Here is a 26,913-nt window from a genome sequence, read left to right on the forward strand (position 1 = left end):
ATTCATAAAACAAAATTCGAGAGGTTATCCAAAAATCACTAGTTGAAATTAATAATTTAATTGAGAACCATCAGGGCATTATCGTTACGCAAACATCAAATCAGTTATCAATTGGCCAGGGATTTAATGATATCGAATCAACGCCCGTCATCAGCAGCGACTCTGGCCGCTATAATGATGATAATTGCAGAAGGCATCAACATCAGCTGGGCGGCGGGCGGTGATGGAAAGCTGATTGTTTGATGAAGAACTGAAAATATTCACACTCCAGCGGTGAAGGCGTCCATGATCACTCGTCATCATCACAATGATCTTCAACTTTGCAATGCTGCGGCCATTGCGCTCTCTGTAGACATCGTCCTCATGTTTTTTTTTCTTCTGTCGATTGTCTACACTCTAAATCTGATTCAAACAAGATTGTGATTTCGTATTGACAGCTGATTTTACAGTATCATGATGCAACTGAATACTTCAAGAATAAGAATCATTCTGTAATTTTTGGCACATCAGATGTCCATGGCTCTTACGTAATCCGAAGTGAAAAATTTCAGCGTGTAATGCAGTTGACCGATAGGGAAGACAATTAGAGGAAATTTTCTCTGACGTTGCGTTGATCGACATGATTCAAGGACTGCATCGAAAGTGCAGGGCGCGGCGCTAGTCGAGAGATGCATCTCAAGTACAGTCTCTCGTATTTAACCAATGATGAAGGAGAGTGAGAGCTTTCTACACTACTTATGTGCAATGCATCTAGGCGAATCTCTACCGAGAGAAAGAGCCATAAATGCAGCTCACGAGTGCGAGTATATGATCATCATTGAACAAATCAGCTCACTCGTTTGTTTCGTTGAGTGCAATCATCATTGCGAGTCGTCATTTTATCGGACCAAATTTACTCTGCTCTATTATCTACTATGGCATTTATTAAGGAGTTCGGGCGCATGCGATGCAGATTATCTTTCAAGTAGTTTATCGAGATTGTTGGAGAAATTGCGAAAGAAGCGACTGTTTCGGTGCTGTTCGAATTGAATTTGAACTGAGTGTGCGTGTCATATTTTGTTATTTTTCTTTTCTCCATGCACAGGGGAAGTGTGGTTCGTTGTGTGTTGTTTTATAGTTCGACTTTTGCGCTGCGCCTTTTTCATACGTGATAGCGCTTACAACGTTGCAATATGAAGCGAAAGGTATTGTAATTTTTGTGAGCAATGTGAACTGTGAATACTGATTTTGTACACACAGTTTATGAAGAATTCTCAGAGTAAGATGAGGTACTCATCAATCTTGCCAGAAAAAAAATCTCCAGGAATTCTATTAGATTTGGAGTTTAACAATAACTGAACAGTTTTTGTCCATTGAAAAATAAAATGTCTAGACAATTTTTTATCAGAATCTGTAAAGAAGTGTCATTAGAGATTATTTTAGAAATTGCCGCAATAATTTCTTAAAATTTCCTTGACAATTTCCTGCAGACTTTGGGAAAATTCCTGAATTAGTTCTCTGAGAACTTCTTTGTTGAATTTCCCAAAGTATTTCTAAATAATTTTCTGAAGGAATCGTTGGAGGAGACTCTGGGAATCACTAAAGATAGCCTTAGAAAAATTTATGTTGGAAATATTGAAAAACAATCTCTAGATAAATTACTGATTGAATTTTAAAGAATGTTCTTAATGGTAATCTTGGACGAAATTTGTTTAAGTATCGTTGCCAAGAAGAAGAAGAAGAAGAATAAGAAGAAGAAGAAGAAGAAGAAGAAGAAGAAGAAGAAGAAGAAGAAGAAGAAGAAGAAGAAGAAGAAGAAGAAGAAGAAATCGCACCAGCCCTGGGTTCGAGCTCTGAGATTCCGTTCGAATATTAATTTTCAATAAAATTTGTTTAAGTATCGTTGCCAAGAAGAAGAAGAAGAAGAATAAGAAGAAGAAGAAGAAGAAGAAGAAGAAGAAGAAGAAGAAGAAGAAGAAGAAGAAGAAGAAGAAGAAGAAGAAGAAGAAGAAGAAGAAGAAGAAGAAATCGCACCAGCCCTGGGTTCGAGCTCTGAGATTCCGTTCGAATATTAATTTTCAATAATTCAATAATTGCTTCAACTTCAACAAGAGAGAACGAGAGAAAACGGTTCTGATCAAAGTCTGCACTTTAAATAAATTTAAAAAAAGCAGAAGATGGTCTGAAATTCGTGATTTATTTGGAGCGTTTGAAAATAAGTTTAAAATAACTACTAACTCCATGATTCCTTACCAGCACTGCGCTATCCAACCCTGCTAGGAGAATATCATCGAAGGTACTGTTGGTTTCGCCGATTTTCGCTTGTTCATATTTTTTCTCCAATTTTCCTCTTCCATTGCTTCTGGCTATATAGGAGTTTAGTTACGATCGTCATCATGTCCGTCATCGTCATTGATGATGTTTGTAAAAAAAGGCACACGCCTCGCGAACAACAAAAGAAAGATTGTTAAGACTTGCGCAGAGAAGAAGCAGAAACAAGAAACATCATTACTAGCGGTGTGTTGCTTTGCATTGCTCTCTGGCTCCTCCTGAGACGATCGCATCGGATCGGGGGGGGGGGGGGGGGGGTAGGATCTGAACAGCTGCGCTGCTATGACGTCGCACAACGGGACAGATCGCTGCTTTCTATGACCATGCGTCCTAGAAGTTTGGTGTCTTCTACTCAATATTTTGGAATAGTTTTTGTACTGTATTTTCACTCCTTTGGCATTAAACTAGATAAACTATAACTGATTTAGATGAATTTTATTTTTTGATACGAATGGCCTAGCAAAAAAAATGTCTGTAAAGTTGTTTCTAGAGAAATTTTGACTTCATCCGAAGACATTTATGCTTTCTTATTCTTATATTCATCACAATTTAACATACAGTCTTGTATCGTGTAAATACTTCAGCAGTTTTTCGTTTCTGTGTTTACTGTGACCATGTTTTTTACACAAAAAAAGGTTGAAAAATATTCTGTCATCATGTTTTAAAACTAAACAATACAAAGTAAATTTACTACATTTACTCGCAAAATTTAAAATTGAATGGTACTTTTAGTGTAAAAAGTCTAAAACGTAATGAAACGACAGATTACGGCATTTGATTTTCTTTTTTAGCTACGGCATAACCAAGAAAATTAGTCCCATTAAGTTCTAAATGTGAAGTTATTTCAATATGTGATGGAAAATGGGAAATTTATCACTTTAGCTGTTATAAGATCTAGGGAATAGAGTGCTTTGCGCAAGGCCCAAGTCGTTCGATTCATTCTTCGCGCGCACGGAGTGTTTTTTCGGTGGCTTCGTTCGCTTGGGTAGTGCTTTGCGAAGGCACAAGTCGTTCGATTCGTTTTTCGCGTACTCGGTTTGTTTTTTCGGTGGCTTCGTTCGCTTGAGTAGTGCTTTGCGGAGACCCATGCCATTCGATTCATTCCTCGCGCGTTTGGAGTGTTTTTTCGGTGGCTTTGTTCGCTGGGATAGTGCTTTGAGAAGGCCCAAGACATTAGATTCATTTTTCGCGCGCTCGGAGCGATTTTTTTCTCAGTTAGCACTTCATTTGCGCGCCATCGGAGTGATTTTGTATCCCTGCTTAAGCGTATTGACGCTGAGATTATGACTGTTCAGTCGAGGATAGATTACCAACTGAGCTCGTTTCATGTTTGTAATGACACATTTGTCCCATGACATTTTTTTATGTTTTTGTTCAACAAATTATCGATGGTACGACACTTAAAGTGTTTAGATAAGCACTTATCAATGTTTTGAAAAAAAAAATCGAGATTTAAACCGTTGAATAGTTTGATGTTCAAGATGTCGACGCATTGATAGATAACTTTTTAAACAAAACTGGGTTGACTTTTCAAATACAAACGGCAAGAAATAGGTTGTTTTTTTATTTTAAAGACAACTATAGTGTGATTTGGAAATCAAAGTGTCAAGCTTCTTGACTCAAGAAAAATAAGGACTCCCGGCTAACTTTCTGAAAGAATTGAAATGAATATTTCGTCGACTTTTACAACAAAAAAATCAATAAAATCTTTTACAACAAAAAAAATAAGTAAATTTTTTCTGGGAAAAGTTTTGGAGAAGATTCCACTTTGGGATAAATTTGTGGGCCGAAACAAATTCAAAATAGTAACCTATAATATGCTAATGTGCATCTCGTAAAAAGAAAATAAGTGAAATCTCCAATTCGCCATTTTTTTGCCATCTATGACAATCAAATCTTATCCCGGACAGATAACTGTTGAGAAATAAAATTACTGCAATTATCTCTAAATTTACTCAAAATATAGATTGGTGAATATACACATGAAACGTAATTTCATTTCTAGTCATTTTCATGACTATTTTCTATAGTTTTTAAGTGAATTTTAGGTCACTATTTTGTCATTATTTTGATCATTTTGTTCACTAAAGTCACTATTATTTTACTTTCTGACCGCTAGCAGCCCTGACAACACCGTTCAATAATCCATGAGCTCGTTTCATGCTTGATGACAACACATATATGTGTCGTAGCAATGTTTCGTTCATTTAATCGATAAAACAAAATATGGATGGTTCGTCACTATAAGTGTCGGCTTAAGTACTTATTATTCCTGGTTTATAAAGTTTCGAGATACGCGTACATATACTTTTATTTATTTTAAGCTTTTACTAAAAAATACATTTGAATAGTTCGACATTGAAAATTTCGACGCAATGATAGCTAACTTTTTACATTTACAGGCTACATGAATCGCATCACTTACCAAGGTGAATACTGATCATGTAGCTTTTGAACCCTCCCACTAACAAAACTCCTTCCTGTGAAAACCATGGAGATGCAGAGGTGATCTCGGTCTCTAGTAGCAATGGACGTCACATTCATATTCCTTTCCTTTCCTGAAACATATATGTTTGCACAATTGCGATTTCATTGATAAATTGAAATGAATGATGATATAGCATGTACAAGATGTTCACTTTAGAGAATTGCCAGTATTTTTCTTCTTTCAACTGTTTATCGTTTTACTCTTAATTTTTTAACCTTTTTTAACTGCATCTTTTTAGAGAACCGACATTCGGGAAAAGAGTCATTCTAGGGGCTGGCGTACGGGGAAATGTAGCACAATCAAGTAGAGTATGTGTTTAAAAAGTCTTTATTTCATATATAACTGTAACTTAACATTTGTTTGACTTGGTTACGACTTAAATTTACAACATTCTATATAACTGTAATATAGAAAACATCCAAAATTTTTGACATTTTGAAATCTAGTGAGGACATTATTTGAAATTACATAAAAACTAAAATGTACAGTGACTATTCGTTGAATGTAAGTGGTCAATTCTTTTTTTTAAATCAAACTTCCCGGGAAATCTACGAATCCCAATGGAAACCTTTCAACATTCTATACGACTGTAATATAGAAAACATCCAAAATTTTTGACATTTTGAAATCTAGTGAGGACATTATTTGAAATTACATAAAAACTAAAATGTACAGTGACTATTCGTTGAATGTAAGTGGTCAATTATTTTTTTTTTATATCAAACATCCCGGGAAATCTAGGAATCCTCTTACTTATCATGGTAGACCCAGGTTGTGACTAACAGTCATTCACACTAAGAAAAAACTACTTATGTAAAGAATGAAATGACGTCAATTTAATAATATTTACACTTACAAATATATAATTCTTCGCATTAAAATGTCGGAAATGTATGAAATAAATTTAAAGTATTTTTTCTAAGTGCGTTGTTATATAGACTATTAGTCACTGAAAAATATTGTATAACTATGATCTGATTAGCGAGTCAGATATTGGTCAACTCGTGGCGCACTTGGAGAATTACTGTGGTGCACCAGGACGCCGTGGAGTACAGTTTGGGATATAGATAAAAGGGCATAAAATTCTAACTAAATATGAGTATTTCAACATATTTTTATCAAAACTTTAAACTGTTGCAACTAAAGTACATTGCTCCACTTTTCTTTCTTCGTGACAGTGATGCTTGAGACAATGTTTCATGATGGAGTAATTTGAAGTTACAAAGTTTTTCTTAGAACAACTTTTAATTGATTTTGAATCTTGAGTTTTTGTCGAAATAAATACGTTTTGATGGTACAGTAAGCATCTTGATATTATTCTTAATCATAATGATTGTCACAATCACTAGAAGTAGTGATTTTCGAGTTATTTCAAGTTTAATGTAAAATATTATTATTTAAACCATAGAATAGGCTATTTCCATTAATTATTCGCGGTCCACCAACAAGAAAAATAAGTGTAGAGTGAAACATGTACTATACTCTCGAAAACTTATTGTTCTTGATGCAAAACCGCGAAAAACTAATAAAAATTACATATTTTATTGTTTTATTAATACATTTTTGCATTAAACCTGAAATATTTTGAAAATGTCTATTTTTTAGAGAGACGATAATGATAATTATTATGGTTTAGAATAATTTAAAGATTCTTATTTCATCATCAAAACACATCTATTTTTTCAACACAAATTTCTCCATCATGAAACTTTATCCCAAACATCTGTTTCCTATCAAAATTCTATGAAGAAAATTCAAAAATATAAAAGACTGATTTTGTATAATTTTAAAATAAGGTTTTGTTTTTTAATTTTGATTATAAATTACATTTTTTTTTTTGCTGTATATTTTTTTCTTGTAGCCCACTACAACTTCTTTATAAAACATTTTTCTCTAAAATCAACTGTTTCGGAACTAGATTTTTTCAAATAAATTGCAACTCGTAGGCCTTTTTCCAAAGTTATTTTTGTTTTAAAAAACAGTCGATTTATCTTTGAAAACCTTTTATGTTATCAAACCGAGAACATGTGCAAAATTTTCTGCACATCGAAAATGGTCGAGTTGTGTGACTGGACGATTTGACATGGAATTCGTCAAAGGCCAAAATTCTGTTCTCCATTCGACTTGTTTTCCCTAAATTGCCGTTACATGAGTATTTCAGTTCGAATGTTTTACCAAAAGTAGCGTTCAATTGGAAAATGTTGCTATTAAATGTTTTCAATTTACTTTCTTTTTATAAAGTTTTGATAACTCGATGACAGATTTTTTTAACAATTTTGCATTGAAAAATGATGTTTAATTAAGTGCTATGCAGCAGCATCCACGTCAGAGATAGAGCATAAATGTTTTTTGTTACAATGCTACTATCAATAGATAAAGCTGATCTAGATCAGTTATAACTTATGTAGATTAGAGTCGTAGGAGTCAAAATGTAATAGGGTGCATATCCAGAGTACTACACATTTTGGCCGTCAAAACCACCCATCTGCGCCAGTGTGCGTCGACGACGGCGGCTGGATGAGCAGAGGAACGGTGCCGCAGTAGGTATGCGCTGAAGAGCCAGCTTCGGGTACTCCGTTTCACCGTACAGCCGTTCGTACCGTACTTGGTCTCTTCTTCCACTGGGGTCCGCAATGTGCTCTGCTCCTCGCATGCGTTGAGTACTGTTGAGAAGTTGAAGTTCAATCCTCATTGAAAGCCCGAACGTGATACGTGTGTGCGGCGCGGTGCGATCTATAGTTAGTGTTTTGTGATACGACCCGGTACCTGATACTCCCTGGAGTCCCTGGAGAAAGCGCGAGAGTCTGCTGTGACGTTTCGTGGTACGTTGTTGAGCGGTAAGCGCGATCGGTCTCGGTCTGTGGGTCATCGCCGGTCGTTTCGCGACAAGTTTCGTCTGCAGAGCGGTACTCCCCACGGCTGGATGTAAACTTCCGTTGTAGCTGTTCTTTTTTGCGGCGGTAGTGTTATTATTAGAGCCCGGAGATCTGCGTGGAGTGCATTTCCGTTTTGTTGGTGCCGTAGGCGTGTTGCTGTATTTTGCCTGGAGCGTGATTGTGTTTCTTACATTTCGGAGAAGATAGTGTTATGGAGTGAATGATCCCTCTTTCGAAGATGAATGATACTTGTTGTCTCATTATTGCTTCGTACGGCTTGAGCGGTTCAAACCGTGGAGAGTTGTATTGTGAAACAAGATAAGAGGTTCCCATCATGCGTCATGGACACTGCAGGAAGGTTGCAACGGAGTTGATGTCGCAATGGCCTCTCGTTAACCTGTGCCACCGTTACAGCCGTCGACGGCCACTTTAGACGGAGGTCACCAGAGTTCAAGTGGCTGTGCAATGTGAAGAATATGTGCCATCCCGTGTTCGTTCCAGCTGTAATGATGGGTTCGTCTCATTAGCTGATGTGTGAAAAGTATGCCATTGCATTTATGGATGCAAGTGTTGAAGGGCAATTGTCGTTGAGTAATGTGTTCTCTGGAAAAGGAAAGAATTAATACATATCTTGTTCTGTTGCAGTGCGTGTGCTCGGAGAAACAGAGAAGGTTGAGCATTCTACCGTGCATGCTGAGAATGGTGAAACCTGAAATTATGAGAGTTTGCGGCGCAGCTAAGGAAACGAGCAGGCGGAAGAAGGTGGAATTCGCACAAGTTTTTGAGGGATGTCATTGAAAGAGATCCGATCGGGCAACCGTAAAGTGAAAGATTTTGTTGCGGTTTTTGTGCTATTCCTTTTGCTCGATACAGGAAGACGACAAGTGATATCGACGGTGGAAGGGAAAAGATCTTGGGAGAGAGAATAATAAACTGCCTACCGGAAGTGGGTTTCCGATCGTGGGAATCAGAGGCGGCGAAGATTGGTGACATCATGAAGAAAAGGGACAAAATTACTGTTATGGATATTGTTCTGCTTTGGGCACTCAAGGTAAGATTCAAAGTTTAGCGTGGCAGAACATTTTTATTTGGCTGTACGATTTATTGCATGTCTCTATAATATATTTTATGACATAAGTAGAGACTAATAAAGCACATTAAAAACATAATAAAAATATTATGATAGTGCCGGTACCAAGTCTATTTTTAGAATTAGAATAATGTCTCTAAAGTCTCTATTTCAACCAAAACAGTATCTAAAGAAACGTTTTTCATTTTTATGTTTGCAGTGAACTGTAGAGGCTTCGAAGAAAATTTCAGAGTCTTTTATGCGACTAGACCTCAAGGTTTTCAGTAATCTCTTCCCAGATTCCTCGAGATAAAGCTTCTGGAATTCTTTATATTATTTCTCCAACGATGTCTTCTGGAATCATTTCGTGGACTCCACCAGGTATATCTCTCCAGATATTCCCTCAAATATTCTTTCCCCAATTCTCCCTAGAATTGTAAAAGATGATCTAAAAATATTACATATGTGAAAAAAAACCATATTACAGCCAGAAACATGGTTACAGTTACACAATTATTGAATCTACAAAAAATATAGAAGAATGTTGAATAATTGACTTAACCTATTTAGGCAAGTGAATTGCAGATCATATAACACACTCCAGTTTCGGACACATATCATGCGCATCCGTTATATATTTATTGTATCTTCAAGTACAAATCACTTGCACACAACTTCTTCATCGAAAGCACAACTTATCGAACGAACGGTAACTTAGGGCTATTCCTTCACCAGTCCACTCGATTGGATAGTGTTGTTCCATAACGCAACTGAGAGCAACCGAGTACAATGGAGAAAAATTAAATCAAAACACTAGAAGCTAATGTGTAAATATGCGTAAGAAATTGTTTTGAGTGGACTTGTACATACGGAGGCCAAACCTTCAAAACGTGCAAATTGTTTTCAAGCTGACCATTTCGGAAGTATATGAAATAGAAAAGCGGATATAGATCGTAGTCGTAGTTTTATTTGCTCATGTTGGATGCTAGGCAAAGTAATCTCTGATGCTAAAGACCCACAACGTTTACCAATTTGTTTTGTAGTTCAACTATTTTGCGGTTCTGAAGAATATTATTTGTATAGAGTCACAACCAGCCACTGCTTTCATTCAGCCATGAAGCAAGCAAATCGGTTCGCTCATTTTCCAATTTGTGAGCCAAAGTCTGATCGATCGCCTACTCCCTTTCCCCGGTTTTGCACCGTCTGGTTTTCCAATGGGTGTGAAACAGAGACCAATTTTCCCACCCAGAGGTGGTTGCACATTTGCCGGTGCAATTATGAATACTTTCTTCTGTATTGCTTTACATGCATGAATTCACCGCCATCTATCGGTCGGTGCCTCTCTGGGTAGGTATGCATATTCATTATTTTCATTATTTCATACTTGATTTGTTTCGATCCATTCGACTCTGGAGCGGGTATGTAGCATCTGGATGGTATAGTGACACAGATTTTCCTCCAGACAGACGATTGGTTCGGAGTGTCTATCGTTAGTTGATTCACCCAAATTATATGATTAGGACTGAGTGGTAAAGTACGTGGCTTACAATCAGAAGGTTCTTGGCTCGAATCTCAATGTATGCTATTTTTAACTTTTTTTTTGTCGATCATAAACGGATGCGCGACTCAGCATTTTTGGCATTTGAATCATGATTCCGAGCAATCAGCTACAAAAACCTAACGCGTGTGTTGCGTTACGGCAATCTGACTCATGATATCATGAGTCCAAATCATGGTGTATTTTCATAAGACGAAAACACGCTGGAATCATGATATCATGAGTCAAAATCTTGTTTTTGGATTCTGATTTCTACTCGTGTACGATGATACTCTATGCCCAGGGATGTCAAGGAAATTTACATTACGAAAAGATCCTGGACCGATCGGGAATCGAACTCAGACACCTTCAGCATGGCTTTGCTTTGTAGCCACGGACTCTAACTACTCGGTTTTGAGAGCTTTTAAGCTTTTGACCCGATTGGCATCTGTATCATGTCCTGGGAACGCATAACAAGACCTATCTATATATGCTTCTTGGTTTCAAACAATAATTAGGTATATTTTTCACAGATTCTCTGGAGAAAGAGTTCCAATTTTTTTTAGTGACACCACTAAAGATTCAATTAGAATTATTTAAGAGATTCATTTAACAATTCTCTAATAGATTCTTCTTCTTCTTTTCTGGCGTTACGTCCCCACTGGGACAGAGCCTGCTTCTCAGCTTAGTGTTCTTATGAGCACTTCCACAGTTATTAACTGAGAGCTATGCCAATGACCATTTTTGCATGCGTATATCGTGTGGCAGGTACGAAGATACTCTATGCCCTGGGAAGTCGAGAAAATTTCCAACCCGAAAAGATCCTCGACCGGTGGGATTCAAACCCATGACCCTCAGCTTGGTCTTGTTGAATAGCTGCGCGTTTACCGCTACGGCTATTTGGGCCCCTCTTATAGATTAATACATTCATTTAGCGATTCTTAAGAGGTGTTTAAAACAATTCCTTCGTCATTTTCTCCAAGGAATCCTTCATCAGTTCATAGCTGATGGCCAGTGATTTCCTTAGTATTTCCCGACCAGTGGATTACAACAGAGTTGTATCAGGTTTTGTTACTCAGTTAGCGCATTTTTTCTAACAAAATATGTTATAGTTTTGGCTGGTTAGTAGTAAAAATAACAACAATTATAACACAATTTGTTCTACATAAAAAAAATTTAAACAAAAAAAGTTATAATTTAAATAAAAGTGTAACATATTATGTTTCAAATCAAACAAAAACGTAACTCATTTTGTTACTTTCCCTAACTGAATTATAACAAAATTTGTTATTTTCTTTACATGATTATGTGAAAACGCACATGTATAAGCAATTGTTGCGGATTTTGTATAACACATTGTGTTATAATTATGTTTTAAATTGAAACAAATTTGAAACAGCCTCTGTTATTATAACTGATTTTGTTTTATTTTTTCTATAATTTCCTTCATCAACTTAAAATGCTTCTAACAAAAATGAAACAAAATTTATTTGTAGCATTGATTTGTAATCCACAATAACTGTAAGCACTCTGGAAGAAATCCTGGAGTAGTTTGCGTAGTCACCCGACCAGTGGATTGCAAAGAAATGCTACAAATAAATTTTATTTCATTTTTGTTCGTACTTGTACTTTGTACTATTGATAATCTAGATTCCTAAAGGAAATTCTTCTATAAGAGTTTTTTACAGAATTCTTCCAAGAGAATCCGAGAAGTGCTGTAAAAATACTATTACAAACCCCTACAGAAATCAGCCCTTCTTTCGAACATTTCTAAAAAAGCTTCCTTGATAATTTCCTGGAGAAATCCCGGAAGAAATCAAAATGGTTTGAAGTAGCGAATTGGTTTGAAGTCTCAGCTCCATAGAATTGAGTCAAATCTTAACGAATGCTTATTCTTCAAAACTTTAAATCCTGAAACAAAAGAATAGTATTCAATGAATTATAGACTTACACAGTGTCTCAGTGTTATTTTTCTTGTGTGGTGCTGTAAAAATATCAGTATTTATGTGGCTCATGATATGCTTGCAATGAATTTTATTATTTCAGCCATTTCGCAAATATGTGTCGATTACTGCCGAGATAATTTGAGATCTAAGATACAAAAAACGGCATGCATGAATTTATATGAAACTTTATCTGAAAAAGAAAAAAGTTTTTATGTTGCTTTGGTAATTGTTTTATAATATTGAACAATGCGTGAAGTTTCTAAAGTAGTTTACATGCTTGGAAGGAAAAAAAATGTGAAGATGTCGTGTTAGAAATGAGTTTGCGAAGCAGTTGTGCATTAAGTTTATGATCAAAATATCAAAAAACGAAAAAAAAAAATGAATATTTTCAAAATTTTGCCCTTTTAAAATCTTGTTTTTAAACCATTTGTTATATGCTCTGTTGTTTAATTAGACTTTTTTTTAAATTCGTTCAAGAATTGTACAGTAGTTCATCAACAAATATTTTCAACAATTTCTTCAGAGTTTCCATCGCGAATTTCTCAATGAATACTCCAAGAATTCGTCCAACTTCTGAAAAAATATTCATGAAGTTACTTCGATATGTATCGAAAACATATCCAAACAGACTCAAGTCAAGTTAGCTATCATACGTGTTTCGCAGGTCAATGGGCGACCTCTGGCGATTTTTCTTTGCAAAAGTTAGTTTTCTCATAGTAAATCCCATACAAACTTTGAACGGTTGGCGCTAAAATATAGTTTCTCCGATCGAGCTGAAATTTTGCACAGTTGTTATGGGACCTAAATGCAATCCAAAAAGTGGACTGGAGCGAGAATCTATTTTTTTTTTTTCATATAACCGTGTCCCAGGCTACTATCTATATGTACTCGAGGGTGCACGACGTTAGGCATAAATACGTTAGGCATAAAGACGTTAGGCATAAGTACGATAGGCATAAATACGATAGGCTTAATGGACGTTTGGTATAATAGATGTTTGGCATAATGGACGCTAGGCATAATGGACGATAGGCATAATTTTCAAAATGAAAATAGAAATCGTTTACTGGAAAAGTGTACTGACTTTTTTGATAATATTTTTTTCCTATCTTTATTAACGAGATTTTTAGCCCTGGGCTGGTTTATCTCGGGACCAACGGCTTTACTTCCTTTCCTATGACTTTCACGTCATAAGTGACTATCTCTGGGATGGGATTTGATCCCAGGTCCTCAGCGTGAGTTCTAACCATAGAGCAAAGCCATGCTAAAGGTATCTTAGTTCGGTTCTTAGTCGATCCAGGATCTTTTCTTCACTTTCTTGGCCAAAAAGCATAATGTATCGTGCACAAATGAGAAATCCAAGAATAAGAACGACGCTGTACATGATCAGTTGCTCATCTTTTGGGTTTGGTTCTACACATATAACTGGCAAATTTTTCATCAGAGATTATCCCTTCTTTAAATTGATGGCTGTTCTTTATAGTTTTGATGCCAACAAAATTATTGGAGTTAGTGCTGCTAATATCTTAATCAGAAAATTTCTCTTCTTCTATAAATAAGCTGTTCTTTCGAGACAATAATGTTATTATTGCTTTAAATATTTCCATCATACATTTTCCCTTCTTTGAATCATAGGCTTTTCTTTATACTTATACGGTTAATTAAATGGTTGGAGGAAAATACTGTTTGGAAAAGCACCTTCTTCCAATATATGTTGTTATTTGTATTTTTATTTTTCTAATAGTTTTTGGAATTGTTGATGTAAATACTTCCATCCTACGGCTTGCTGTTGATTGATTATGAGTAACACTGGGTAATCAAATAAGTTGTAGGAGCTCTATGCAATAACATTGAGAATATCACTTTGCTCCTAAATGCACGCCATGTTTTATTCCGGATACTGTGTTCTGTTGAATTTGAACTTGACTTTCGTAATTAAAATCAATATTTAATCAAATTTTACTTTACAAACTTGACGAATTTCGAGGAAATTGATTGAAAATCATCGAAAATTGTTTGCATAAGTAGCAAAGGAACCGTTCTCACTACATTTAATTGATGAGCAGACTCGAAGTAGCAATGTAACGCCAAGAAGATAGTTGTCATACTACCAGAAAATTATTGCTGAAGATTATGTCACCTATCATAACATAAATTCTTGACTTGCCTCTCGATTATTGTCTTCAAGGTACTCATTTGCACTAAAAGTATTAATATTTATATGGAAGATTTCCCTTCCTTAGAATTAACTCAATTATGTAAGAGAAATATAATAAAAAAATGTCATATACTCATTAAAATTAACATCTTTAGAAACAAATAACACTTTAATTGCACATCACAAATTTAAATTGATACTTACAAAAATGGATTGAGCTGGATTATTATAACAATAACAATGACAACCAATGTTCCTCCATATCTGTCATTCGGTTCATGGTCACATTTCATAGCACCGAAAAAAGTCATTTAATACCAGCCAATCAATCCATTCTTTCGTAACGCTTTTTGTATGAACATCGCACTTTTTTATGAGCTGTCACACCTTAAGGACAGATACCCACCCCCATCAGCGTAATTGAATTTGTAAATGAGCCTGAAAATGTTTCGATATAAGATGAGTTTCAAATGACACACGCGCAAGTTATTTTATGCCAAACGTCCATTATGCCTGACGTATATTATGCCTAACATCCATTATGCCTAATGTCTTTATGCCTAACGTCCTTATGCCTAACGTCTTTATGCCTAATGGGGTATACTCTGTACTCGAGTGTATAAGAGTCGGACCATCTGTAATCGTATGAGTGATTGACTATAAAACGAAAAAGTAAACTTCAGCTTACATTCAGCTTTCCTGCATCCCCAACACTATCATTTACATCTCATCTAAATCGTATCGCTCTCGGCATATAGGTGTCACCAACCTCTTTGGAAATTGTAAGACCTACTATAGGGGACACTCCGCATAGGTGGCACGGAGGTGTGCGCCTGCCTCCACAAGAGTCGTTTGCGTTCACTGATCATCATCACTAGTGCACTAGGCCAAACACCTCTCGCTGCAGAACGAAAGCAAGCAAAACGGGTTGCCTTGCCAAACCGATGGATGTGGCTTAGGGGGGCCCACAATGATCAAACTAAAAAAAAATCTTGTTACACTCTCCTAATTTGTTCTTTTTTTCCTCCAGAAGCCACTATAAAAGTTTGTGCGGGCTCCGTCAACTGTAAAAGGTGGGGAAGCGGGGTTCTACACGAGCTTGAAGTTTGTATAGAGAAAATCGAAATAAATGAAAAAAAGGTTCTAATTCCGTTTTAAGAACACCGATGGCGCTGTAGTCGATGAATTGATTTTTCCCATGTTAAAATGGGCCACCTTAATGTGGCTGCTGCTGGCTGAAAGACCCATCGACGAACATATGCGTGGCGTGGGCATTTTTTGCCGGTAGCAAATAAAAAGAGAAAGATTAGAAAAATTGCATGAAACGAACATAAAGCGACCGACTGGCGACGCACAGGGGTCCAATTTTCCAAAAGCTTGCAAAAATCCAACATGGGTTTAAGTTGAAAAACAATGTCAAATATGTATCTACAATAAACCAATATATCAGATAGTCAATAGCTTCAAAATTCTATTTCCTTATTTACATTTTTACCAAAACCTGTGCAAATTTGGGTTTCAGCATATTTTTTTCTGTTCTATAAATCATTCTTATCTACATTCAGCATTTCCAGATTCAAACATTTTAGTTATTATTGTAGTTATGTCAAATATTTCAAGAACAGTTGCCTAAATTTGTCCAAACATTATTTTTTTAAATTTTGAGAGCCTTGAACTACTATGGCAAAAATAGGGTCTTCAACCCTAAATCGTTGTGTTAGCTAGTATTACAATCAACTCTCCTTTACTCAATATTTCGTATCTCGATATCGAGTTAGAGACCCATAAAAAAAGTTGGTTTTCAAGACTATCTCGACGTTCCTTGAATCACATTTGCACTGATTTGTACTGGATCGATGATCCCTTCAATATCGAGTTATGGACTGTAGTTAAATAACAAGATGGCAGAGTTTTTGATTGTTGTTTTTAAACCTGGACCACTGTGCGACGCGACGACGTAGCGACGGAACCGACTGGCAGGGAAAACAGTGTCAAAGCAATTATAAACCTGAGTGTTCGTTGGCCGAACTGGTTGCAGATTTGTATTTGCTTGCTGATCCGTTCGTCCGTAGTCTATGGTGCAGTCAGTGTTCGAAAACGGCCCAAGTGGATTATCGAATGGCGGATAAATGCGTTGCAGCGGGGTACAGGATGATTGGTTGGTATACCTACTTTAGTGGATCCCGTTGGAAATCGGGAAAACAAGATTTGCACTTTCCGCTGGGTAATCTGAAACTGTAACAAGTTTAACTAGCCTGGGGCGCTCAACGTGTGGTAACCTACGACCAGCTTTCACAATTTTCACTCGCTTTTCGACACTTTAGTTCAGGGCTGGTAGCAGATCTCTTTTAGCGCAAGTCTTTAAAAATTCTCTGTTTTGATAAAAAGATTCTCTTCGCAAATAAGTGGAACTAATATTCAGGTTTCCTCTTCTTTTAAGATTTTTCGAAGAAGAGCTCTAGCAAATTCTTTGAATCCAACCAAAAATTCATCCAGAAATTTTTAAAGGGATTATCAAAAGAATTTCTCCAGAATTTTCTCCTCGAAATTCAACGCAACCACCTCCAGTAATTTCCATAGGGATTATGAAAATTTTCCCATTAGAGTTTTCCATTACTTCTTCTACCGATTTTTCAGTACTTACTCTAGCAGATATTCCTAAAAGCCCAAACATGTTCTGATACCATTTCAACAGATTTTGTTTGTCAAAATTTGATTCAGATATATTCAGATCAAGCACGTGATCTCCCGTGAGAAACCGTTTATCAAAGCAACTTTTTATGCCATCTGGCTGTCTCTGATTCAAAGCCGATTCATTTGAATACAAGTTTTTCATCCAGTCAGACAAGACTTTCCAGATAAGTAAACACGGCATCATACACACTATAGGCCATCCTGCTGTGTAAAGTGCACTGCACCGTAAGACTTAGCCAGTTTCAAAAGAAATAGGTCAAATTGATTGAAATATATGGTTTATCGCAGTTTTCTCTCTCGTGCCGGTCGTTGTCGACGTCGTCGTCGTCGTGGGTAGACGAAGTGGTTCTTGTGTAGGAAGATGGGATTAGCTGGGATGATGAACGGAAAGCATCTTCGTCTGTCTGCACTGTCGTCTGGCTGGAGGATTTTAGATACCTACTGATGGGCGGCTACCGCTTGGGTGTTTGCTCGCTCATTTAAAGCAATTGCAACGTGAGAGTTTTTGTGCGAAACCGTTGTCTCCGTTATCGTCACTCACTGTCAGTCAGTCAGTAAGCAGTAGCTGCTGCTGGAAAATAGGAAAGCTGGCAGATTAACGTGCCATGCGGAATAAAAAGCGCTTAACATGCGTTGATGAGCGGTTCTCTCGGCGGAGTTCCGAAATTGGGTCGAATTTGTTAAATAACGAGCGATTGTAGGAAATTACTTGCGAAATTAGTATAGTTGAAATAATAAGAGCAAATTGTTAAACCTTTCTTGTGTCTTATGTTGAGTAGTGAATCTGGTCAGGTATTCGTGTCACATTTTATGTCAATACAGTTAGGATTCAAGCCGTAAGCATATAACTTGATTCAAAACAAATTGTTTTTATCTTCTACGATTTATTTGGTCTCAACTGTCTCTAGTCAGCTTTGCAGCCAACTGGTTACTTGCAAAAATGGAAAATTTCTCCGAATTGGAAGCATTAACTCAACTAACCTTAAACTCAACTTATAATATTCCCAAATAAACCAAAATCTCCAATTTGATATCTTCAAGTAGACATATTGTCACGATGAGAAAGGTTCCAATAAACTGATGATGTCAAGTATCTAGGACTCACGCTAGATAGAAAAAAATCAAAAATCACATTGAGGACTGTGCCTGTAAAAAATCTAAATTGTCACGGTAAATAAAATGAAGGATGCTGTTAACACAATGATAATAATAGCTCAATTTTAGGTTTTATAAATTACGGTGCTGCTTGATACATAACACTTAGTTATAATAAATGAATATCATGTTTGAAATGATACTTATTAAAGAATAAACATATATAGTTACCTACAGAAATTTCTCGATTTTATTATTTGGAGACGCTGGTTCAGTTTTGTCTTACAAACATCTATTGTTTGAGGAATAACCATTGTTCCGAACACGTCTTGAATTTTCTATTTTTCGATACATTGACCTACACAGTTAATTGCAGTTCAACAACGCTATCGTAGAGACGTGTAGCTCCAAAGAATCATCAGTCATCAGCCAACCACCACCGTCGGCTGTAATAATACGCTGTTCGCCTGAGATCTGCATACGCATATAGGTATTATGCGCTTTCTTGCCAGGCAGGGGAATTAAATGAGCCGAGCGGGGTTTTTCTTTCTGTCGATAATGCGTTTTATGAACTGCCTCTTTTTTCTCGGACAGTCTGCGGGAAACAATTTAGAAAACAAGATCAACATACGCTACGCTACGTGCAACCAACGGTACATGTGGGACAACAAAGCTGTGAGTAGACGCATTGTGATAGAGGCTGTGTTCAGTTTGCGTGCTACAGTCTATTTTACAAGCGCTTGGTATCCACTGCGGTTCGAACGGTGCAAAAATAGAGTAAAGTGGGGCAAAATTTCGAGTGGGGTAAGAGTTTCTTTTTAAGATTTCTAGCTCAATTCAAAACAAATCTTATAAATGTCATTGTGGTTCGAATGCTATTGAAGTAAGAGACTTTTACTCCAAATATCATAAAAATCGATTGAGATTTGTAAAAGTTATGGCTATTTGTTGTTTTTCGACGTGAATATTGTAATTTTTGGTCAAACTTTCGTTTCATGGAACCAATTGAAGATAAAATCTTTTTCAATATTTTATGTAAGGGCGTTTCTAGGCCTATCATAAGGTTGCTTTGAAGTGTATTAGATTTTGCATAAATGCCTGAAAACCATTTTTGGCCCATAGTGGGGCAAAAGTTCGAATCAGCGGGGCAAAAATTCGATCCATGTATAAAATCATGGAAAAATTTGCAAATTGCCTAAAATCCACAGCATTATCTTCAAATTTAGTTATATTTGTCTGATCGTGTGAAAACTGTCACCAAAATTTTACATTTCCACTTAGTTTTGCAAAAAACTGCTATTTTTGAGTATATTACAATTAACCCGGTTTTGGGCAATTTTTTGATAAAAATTTAGTGTGTATTTTTCGGCAAACTTAAGTTTACGGCTGGTGTAAAGTATGCCTGTCATAAAAGGATCGATATTTTGGGTTTTAGTCAGCGAACTTTTGCCCCACACTAGATTCGAACTCTTGCCCCACCGGTGGGGCAAAAGTTCGAATAAGACAATCAATTTTGAAACTGTTATAACTGAAAATGGGTAAATATTTTGACACAAGTTTGTTCAGCAAAATTATAGCCAATATGTTGAAGATCCCCTGTATGGTATTTGTTTTGTTTTAACGGCTATTGTTTTCCTGGAAACTTTGGTTATACCACTAAGGTCGAACTTTTGCCCCACCTTACTCTACTGTAATACAAATATACAGTATTAGACAGTATGTTCGTAATTTTTTCGAATTTTCACACTAAATGGCAGTCTGTGGACGGCTATATATTATATATATTAGAGATGGTCGGGTCTCGAGTTCGGGTCGTGTTCGGATTTGAATATTTGATTTTGCTTTTCAATTATTGTCTAGGGTTCGGGTCGGGCCGGGTATAAAAAAATAAAATAAGTCGGGTACGGGTCGGGTTCGGGTTTGAAAATTGTTAAAACTCGACCATCTCTACTATATATCAGTTATTGTCGAGGTCTCTTGATATATTACAAACAGTTTTGTTAAAAAATCTCTTCAATATAAAAAAAAAACCCTAGACGCTGTTTATTTTTGTTTTCTCGTTCCAAAAATAACTGGTAAGGGCTGTTCATTTTACAAAGTGGATATTTTGTGCATGCTATATCTTTTTAATTTATTAATGAAATCGCAATCAGTTTTCTGCACATCTTTCGACTAATATTGTACGATGTTGTGATAATAAACGAGCCACCAAAATAACTAAATTTCACATGAACAAGGTACATTGTTTAGAAAGGTCGATTTTTGAAGGTAATCAAAAACAATAATTATTAGAAAATGGCTGAAAAATTCAAAAACTATGTTTTTTTTTATTTTCGAAAAAGGCTTGTTTTGCAAAAGCATTACTGATAAGAAGCTTACCAAAAACAATTTTTTTTAAAAACAACAGTTTTCCAGATAAGATTTTTCATAATAACAGTTTTCATAGTTTTTTTTTTAAAGAAAAATATTGTATATAAAGGGATCTGAAATGAGTAGAATTTTTAGGTTCAAAGGACGCCCTGACGAAAGTACTAATATAACATTTATATGAAAAATAACCTACACGTTCATGAAGTTGCTTTTTTAGTCCTTACGTTATATTTGAAGCATGATAGAGAAAAATATGCTTTATTTTTAGAAGATCTCTCAAAGCACAAAAAATCATCAAAATTGGCAACACTGCTGACATGAAATCGATTTTTTTTCCCATGTATTATTGATGATAAATCTTCGAGCTGTTTAGTGGAATACCTATAAGTAGATGAAAACCCGAATTTAGTACTATACCATTCAATTCCACTATAGTTGGTATCTTTTGGCAGATTTTGACCTCAAATGTAAGGCCGTCTTCAGTGTCGTGTACTAGACTCGACTCCATTCATAATATTTCCATGTATTATTTTCATTCATAATATGGTGTTCTTAGATTACCGGTCAAAATAATTGTAGAAAAACGTATACAAATTGCTGTAGATCGAAAAATATGCGTGCATGTTTGCAAAAGTATGAAATTTTTCAATAAAACGACCAAAAAGAATAAAATTTATAATTTAGAATGTGATTTAAACTCACGATTTTGCTTCCTATCATACCAATATAGTTTCTTTAGTAATGTAAACCAATTTTGTATACGCTTTTCACATAAATTTTTCGCTGGGAGTAGAAGGCTTGTGTTTAAGAAAATTTGACCATAAATGTATAAATCAAAAGAGTTACCTAGTGTCAGAAGTTGGTGGAATATTGTTGATTGTTTTAAAGCTTTACTTTAAGTAGAATAGTACAAAATACTAACATACAATTTGTTCATAAAAATGAGGATTTTTGTCATGCGAAAAATAATGATAAAGCTTCAAGATCAACTTTTGGTTTTTGGAAAAACTCTTAAGTTCTATAACCAAAAGCACTTTGAAAGATCTTTTATTTTTATAACATGTAACCAAAAATATAAAGCAAACATGTCGCGCGTCGTCCCGGAAATAGTGAAAAAGTACCACGATCCGTCAGTAGTGGTTGATCCTTTGACCTTGTCGTTTACTCCTGCGGGGGTGGGCGATGAAGGCACGATCAAACATGTCGCGCGTCGTTCCGATAGTAGTTGAAAAATGCCGCGATCCGTTAGTAGTGTTTGATCTATTGATCGCGTCGCTTGCTCTTGTGGGGGCGAGCAATGAACACTTTTTCGGCGTACAAAGCAATTATTGAAAAATATCGCGAATCCGGTTTGGCGTGAATACATTCTGGATCGCATTACCGTTGGTGACTCCCAGATCTTTACCATATCCCACTAACCCAATATCCTTTCCATGACCACTGTGGAGATGCAGAGGCACGGTGTATTATATTAAGAAGGTGATATATTCCGAAAACTGACAGCTACTTGACGACGACTTCCTATCTAACTCGAACACATTTACGAAAAAAAAATGATAAAGTGGTCCGGAAGGTATGTGGTAAAATAGGAGTGACATGTGACGTTTACAATCTAACTCGATATTTACATCAGTAAAGAGCTGCTTCTTCTTATTCTTGGCTTTAACGCCCTCACTGGGACAGAGCCTGCTTCTCAGCTTAGTGTTCTTATGAGCACTTCCACAGTTACTGAGAGCTTTTTTTGCCAATGTTGCCATTTTTGCATTCGTATATCGTGTGGCAGGTACTCTATACCCAGGGAAGTCAAGGAAATTTCCATTACGAAAAGATCCTGGACCAAACGGGAATCGAACCCAGACACCTTCAGCATGGCTTTGCTTTGTAGCCGCGGACTTAAACCACTCGGCCAAGGAAGGCCCCCTAAAATCAGTAAAGAGCCTGCCTTGTTAATTTTGTGCCGTGTGTAGAGGTATACTCGGTGTCTAGTAACAACGGTTGTCTAAATAACATTCCTTCCCTTCTCCGATGACCGTAAGGACGTTGCCGGTCCCGTTATTGACTTTTAAAGTTGAGCTCTCGATTTGTGCACATTGAGAATGGTTAGCTACTCGCAAGCGCCATTCATTAAATCTCTGTGTAACTTCGATTGTTCTGGTCGTTCACGAATTGTACGGTTATCTATGCTCATGCTATACAATTTGTCTTGACAAAGTATACCTCTTAAAATAATGAAAATTACTGTGGACATAATCCACAATATGACTGAATGGCATTTGATGTAAATGATAAAACGACACAAAACCGTGTGCTTGAAGATGTATTGAACAAAAAATGTAATTTTACATGTTAAAGAACACGAAAACAATGTCACCACGATCGGCATTTCCCGAATCGGGCGCTATGGTATTTAAAATGTGGCACAAATTTACGACATTTCACTCGTTTCTTTTATGTGCATCCAAAAGATGTAAAATCACATGATTTTTTGGGAGTGTGTGTGATGGAATGAAACAAAAACGAAACGTTTTTGTTTCATTCCATCACTTACATCATGTAATTTTCATTATTTTAAGAGACATACTTTGTCAGGACAAATTTTATAAATTTACACACAGGATATACACTGGAAATAAAAATTCATACGAACGTTGAAGATGTATTGGACAAACAATGTAATTTTACATGTTAAAGGGCACGAAAATGATGGAACTGTGATCGACATTTTCCGAATCAGACACTAACGTATTTAAAATTTGACACAAGTTTACGTCACTCGGCTCGCTTCTTTTATGTGCATCCCAAAAACCGTACATCATATGATTTTTTGAAGTGTGCAGATTAAATCTTTCTTCATTAAATGAATTTTATCTTTTTTAAGGCTCATGTATTATTGTTCAAAAAGTTCTACAGTTTTACATAAATGTATTTTAACCAAACTCCGCTTGGAACTTCCCGCAATCGAAACATCATGTTACCACAATAATTTAGACTAACTAAAAAATGGCAAAAGATTAATTATGGAAGATTTTAATGAAAAAATGATTCATTTTGTTATAATATATTCTTCTTTCGTTTCTTTCTGTTATAATATATTCGGTATTATTGTAAAATTGTATGCTAGTATTTCTGAAAACCCCTAATTTCATTTGTTGAGGTTGCTGTTGGAGGACATTGTAGCGAAATATTTCAACCAGTCTATCAACAAATCACCAGTAAATTTATTATATGAATTTTCAGAGCATTTCCTTAAAGAAATGATAAAGGAATTTCTCACGTGAGTAACTCTTATAGGTAGGGAGATGGATTCTAGTCCCGACGCCTTCAATTTGTTTTGTTTTTTTTTATTTTGGCATTTAGGGTAACAGCATTCGAGGTTATCGAAATCGGGATAATATTCCAAACACGTTAGCATTTTGATGGAAGAACAAACTTGTCATCTCTAAGTCTAAGCATATTCTTGAAACCACAGAGAAGAGAGTAGCTATAGAGAATAAACAGACGGATGAAAGAATGAAATGCAATATTTTAGTTACATATGGAGGTAGAGTTCAGTGAACTTCTACAAAAACCCTAAAAGAATAAGTAGATGAAAAACCGAAGTCGAGTCTAGTATACGACACTGAAGACGGCTTTACTAGTACTAAATTCGGTTTTCATCTACTTATAGGTATTCCACTAAACATTAATTTGTTTACACAGCAAATTTCTTCATGAATGAATAAGTAATAAAAGGCACTAGAAGAAATTGTCGAAGTTGGTATGAATCTCCAGAATACATGTTATTAACATTTCCGAAGGACTTCCGTTAAAATCACTTGAGAAAACGTTGGAATCATTTCCAATACAATGTTTCGATTGGATTTTTTTTTCTCAAGTCTCAAGTGCAGTTTGCAAGGAATTTCCAGAAGAAGAGAGATCAACTGTACAGGGATAACGAGGCAAACTTTCAGATGATTCTATTTCTAATTCTTAGGGGATATGTTTGGAGCTATTCAAAATATTTTTTTGAAAACATTCCTAAATATATTGCTGCAAGAGTTTTAATCACAGAAATTGCGGTAGAAAACAGCACATAATTTGTAGGAAATCCGTAAGGCAAATAAGAAAAAAAATACAAAAAATTTAAAAAAATAAGAATTTTTAAAACAAATCTCCGAAGGATTTTTTAAGAAAAAAACTTGGATACATATTTAAGAATTTATCATAAATATATAATTCCAGGAAAAATCAACGGAAAAATTGTAGAGAAAAATTCATCTTGAGAAATTACAAGAAAAATTACTGATAGATTTAAAGAAGAACTTTTACCAGAAAGCACTAGAAGCTGAAAAAATATGTACGGCTTGCGGAACAAATCCCGTTCTCGGTTTCATTTTGTGCAGCCCGCGAATAGCTTGGAGTCCTTCATACCTTCTCATACCTGGTTCTTTAGCTGCTCTTCTAACTTGATTTCTGAACATTCCCAAGCTAATTGTTACAAGTTTAGATTATCTAATTTTAAAATGTTTGTAAGATTCTTTACATTTGTGTTTGATTATCCAAAACTTTAATGATTTCATTTCCAATAAACCAATGATTACTTCTTCAATAAATCAATGATTTTATTTTCAAAAAACCAAAAACAAATAAATAGGAGTATTAATTAGAACAGACAAAATTGAATGTATATGGTGTTCAAACAAATATTGTCGATTTAAAATTAAATACTAAACAATATATCAGTGAATAATATGACGGATTCTTACAAACTGCTGATCATGAAATTATTGTTTGAATTCCACAGAAAACTTGGGCATATTTGTCACAACATGTTGGGCAAGATTTCCACAGTATCTGTAGCAGGATTTCACATATTCCTGTTTTTCGCCAAATATGAGACCCCTTCCGAACCCCACAAAATTTAAAGAATTTCATACAGAATTATGAGCAGGAATCCTTAGGTCACTTTTTAAGGCACCCTGCGCAGAATTCTTGCAATATCCAAGACTTTATTCTAAGAAAACTCTGCGCTGGATTTGTAGATAACTCTGCGCTGGATTTGTGAAAAAATTCTGACAAAAATGAAAATTTGACATGAAATCATGAACAACATACTCTCAGTTTTTTGGCAGAATTTATAAAAGAATACAAAATCCGAATTCTTGCGAAATTCTCACAAAATCTTCGGCAAGGTTATCCGAGAAGTAAATATCTATTTTCAATTACTCCAAATGATTTTTTTTAACTCATTTGTTTTTACCATAAATTTTGAAATTGCTACACAAAAACAAATTGGCCCGCCACACATTATTGTATCTGAAATTTGGCCCGTGATCCATAAAAGATGGGCAGGCCTGATTTGGAGTACGTCAGACAATGTTTCTGGGGAATTTATGGAAGAATTATAGATGCACAAATCTCAGATGAAAGAATTCTCGCTCAACTTAAAATCTGTTAACCTAGTGCACGGAAAAAATCCCTTCTCGCATTCGTGAACAGCTGTCATGAACACGAGAACAAGCAAAAATATACCACCACTATAACATCTTGAAAAACTGTTAAAACCCAAAGCAGAAAAATTTGAAAAAATCTCAAAAAATTTTGAGAATTTTTATCTGTGGAATTTTGCTAGAACTCCAGCAAGATTTTTTAAAGGAATTTATAGAATATAAACTATTAGAATGATTTCTGAAGAAACTCATGAGCAATTCTCGCTGAAACCAGGCCGCCATCGGCACCCATCGTTAGAATTCCAATTTTATGTCACTGATCGCTAGCTTTCGATAAAACTTAAGGGTGGTCCTTTTTGTTTTCTCAAATTGGTGGACCCCTCGTACGCCAGCTAGCTAAACAGTTTGCAAAAAAGCCCATTTTTTGATAAATCTTGGGTATTTCTTCACGTGATATGTCTCATATTTCCCTTGGAACACATACCAAACATAATGGCATCGTATACAGAAAGGATATAGCTTTCATTTGAAGTTAAAAAAAATCCGGCGGCCATTTTGAATTTGGCCGCCATCTTGAATTTTGTTAGAAAAATCGTTTTTTCACCATTAGCGCACCGCTCGTTTTGAATTCTGAGATCACCATCAGAAAGCTGAGGAAAAATTGCGTAAGATAAGCTACAGAAACTAGGTGTGCAATGGTATTTACCCTATGAAATGAACGATTTTCTAAAACATGTTCCACGATTTTGACGTATATGGCGAGTGCAATCAATGCAAACATCATTTTTTGTACAACAAAGATACAAGTTTTCAATAGTTGGTGTATTTTTCGAGTCAGATGAAGAATAGGAGTATTATTTTGAGTGATAAAATCTGGCGGCCATCTTGGATTTTGACGCCATCTTGATTTTGACTAGTAGAATGAATTTTTCACCTTGATA

The 26,913-nt window shown here is 35.7% G+C and overlaps 1 protein-coding gene across 2 annotated transcripts in view; it reads left to right on the forward strand.

The window, feature by feature from the left end:
• LOC5566564 (tyrosine-protein phosphatase non-receptor type 9) overlaps positions 1-26,913 on the forward strand; it is a 206,880-nt gene that overhangs the window by 42,503 nt on the left and 137,464 nt on the right. Inside the window, exon 1 of one of the 2 annotated variants that reach the window (XM_021851023.1) lies at positions 7,405-8,725. The exons of the other annotated variant lie outside the window; for it this stretch is intronic. Coding sequence (XP_021706715.1) covers positions 8,669-8,725 — 57 coding nt within the window. The 5' untranslated portion in view covers positions 7,405-8,668. Of the gene's footprint in view, positions 1-7,404; positions 8,726-26,913 lie in introns of those variants that run through there. 2 annotated transcript variants of the gene reach the window in all.

The sequence above is a fragment of the Aedes aegypti genome, chromosome 3 (assembly GCF_002204515.2).
Source record: "Aedes aegypti strain LVP_AGWG chromosome 3, AaegL5.0 Primary Assembly, whole genome shotgun sequence".
In the NCBI taxonomy this organism is placed as follows: Eukaryota; Metazoa; Arthropoda; class Insecta; order Diptera; family Culicidae; genus Aedes; species Aedes aegypti.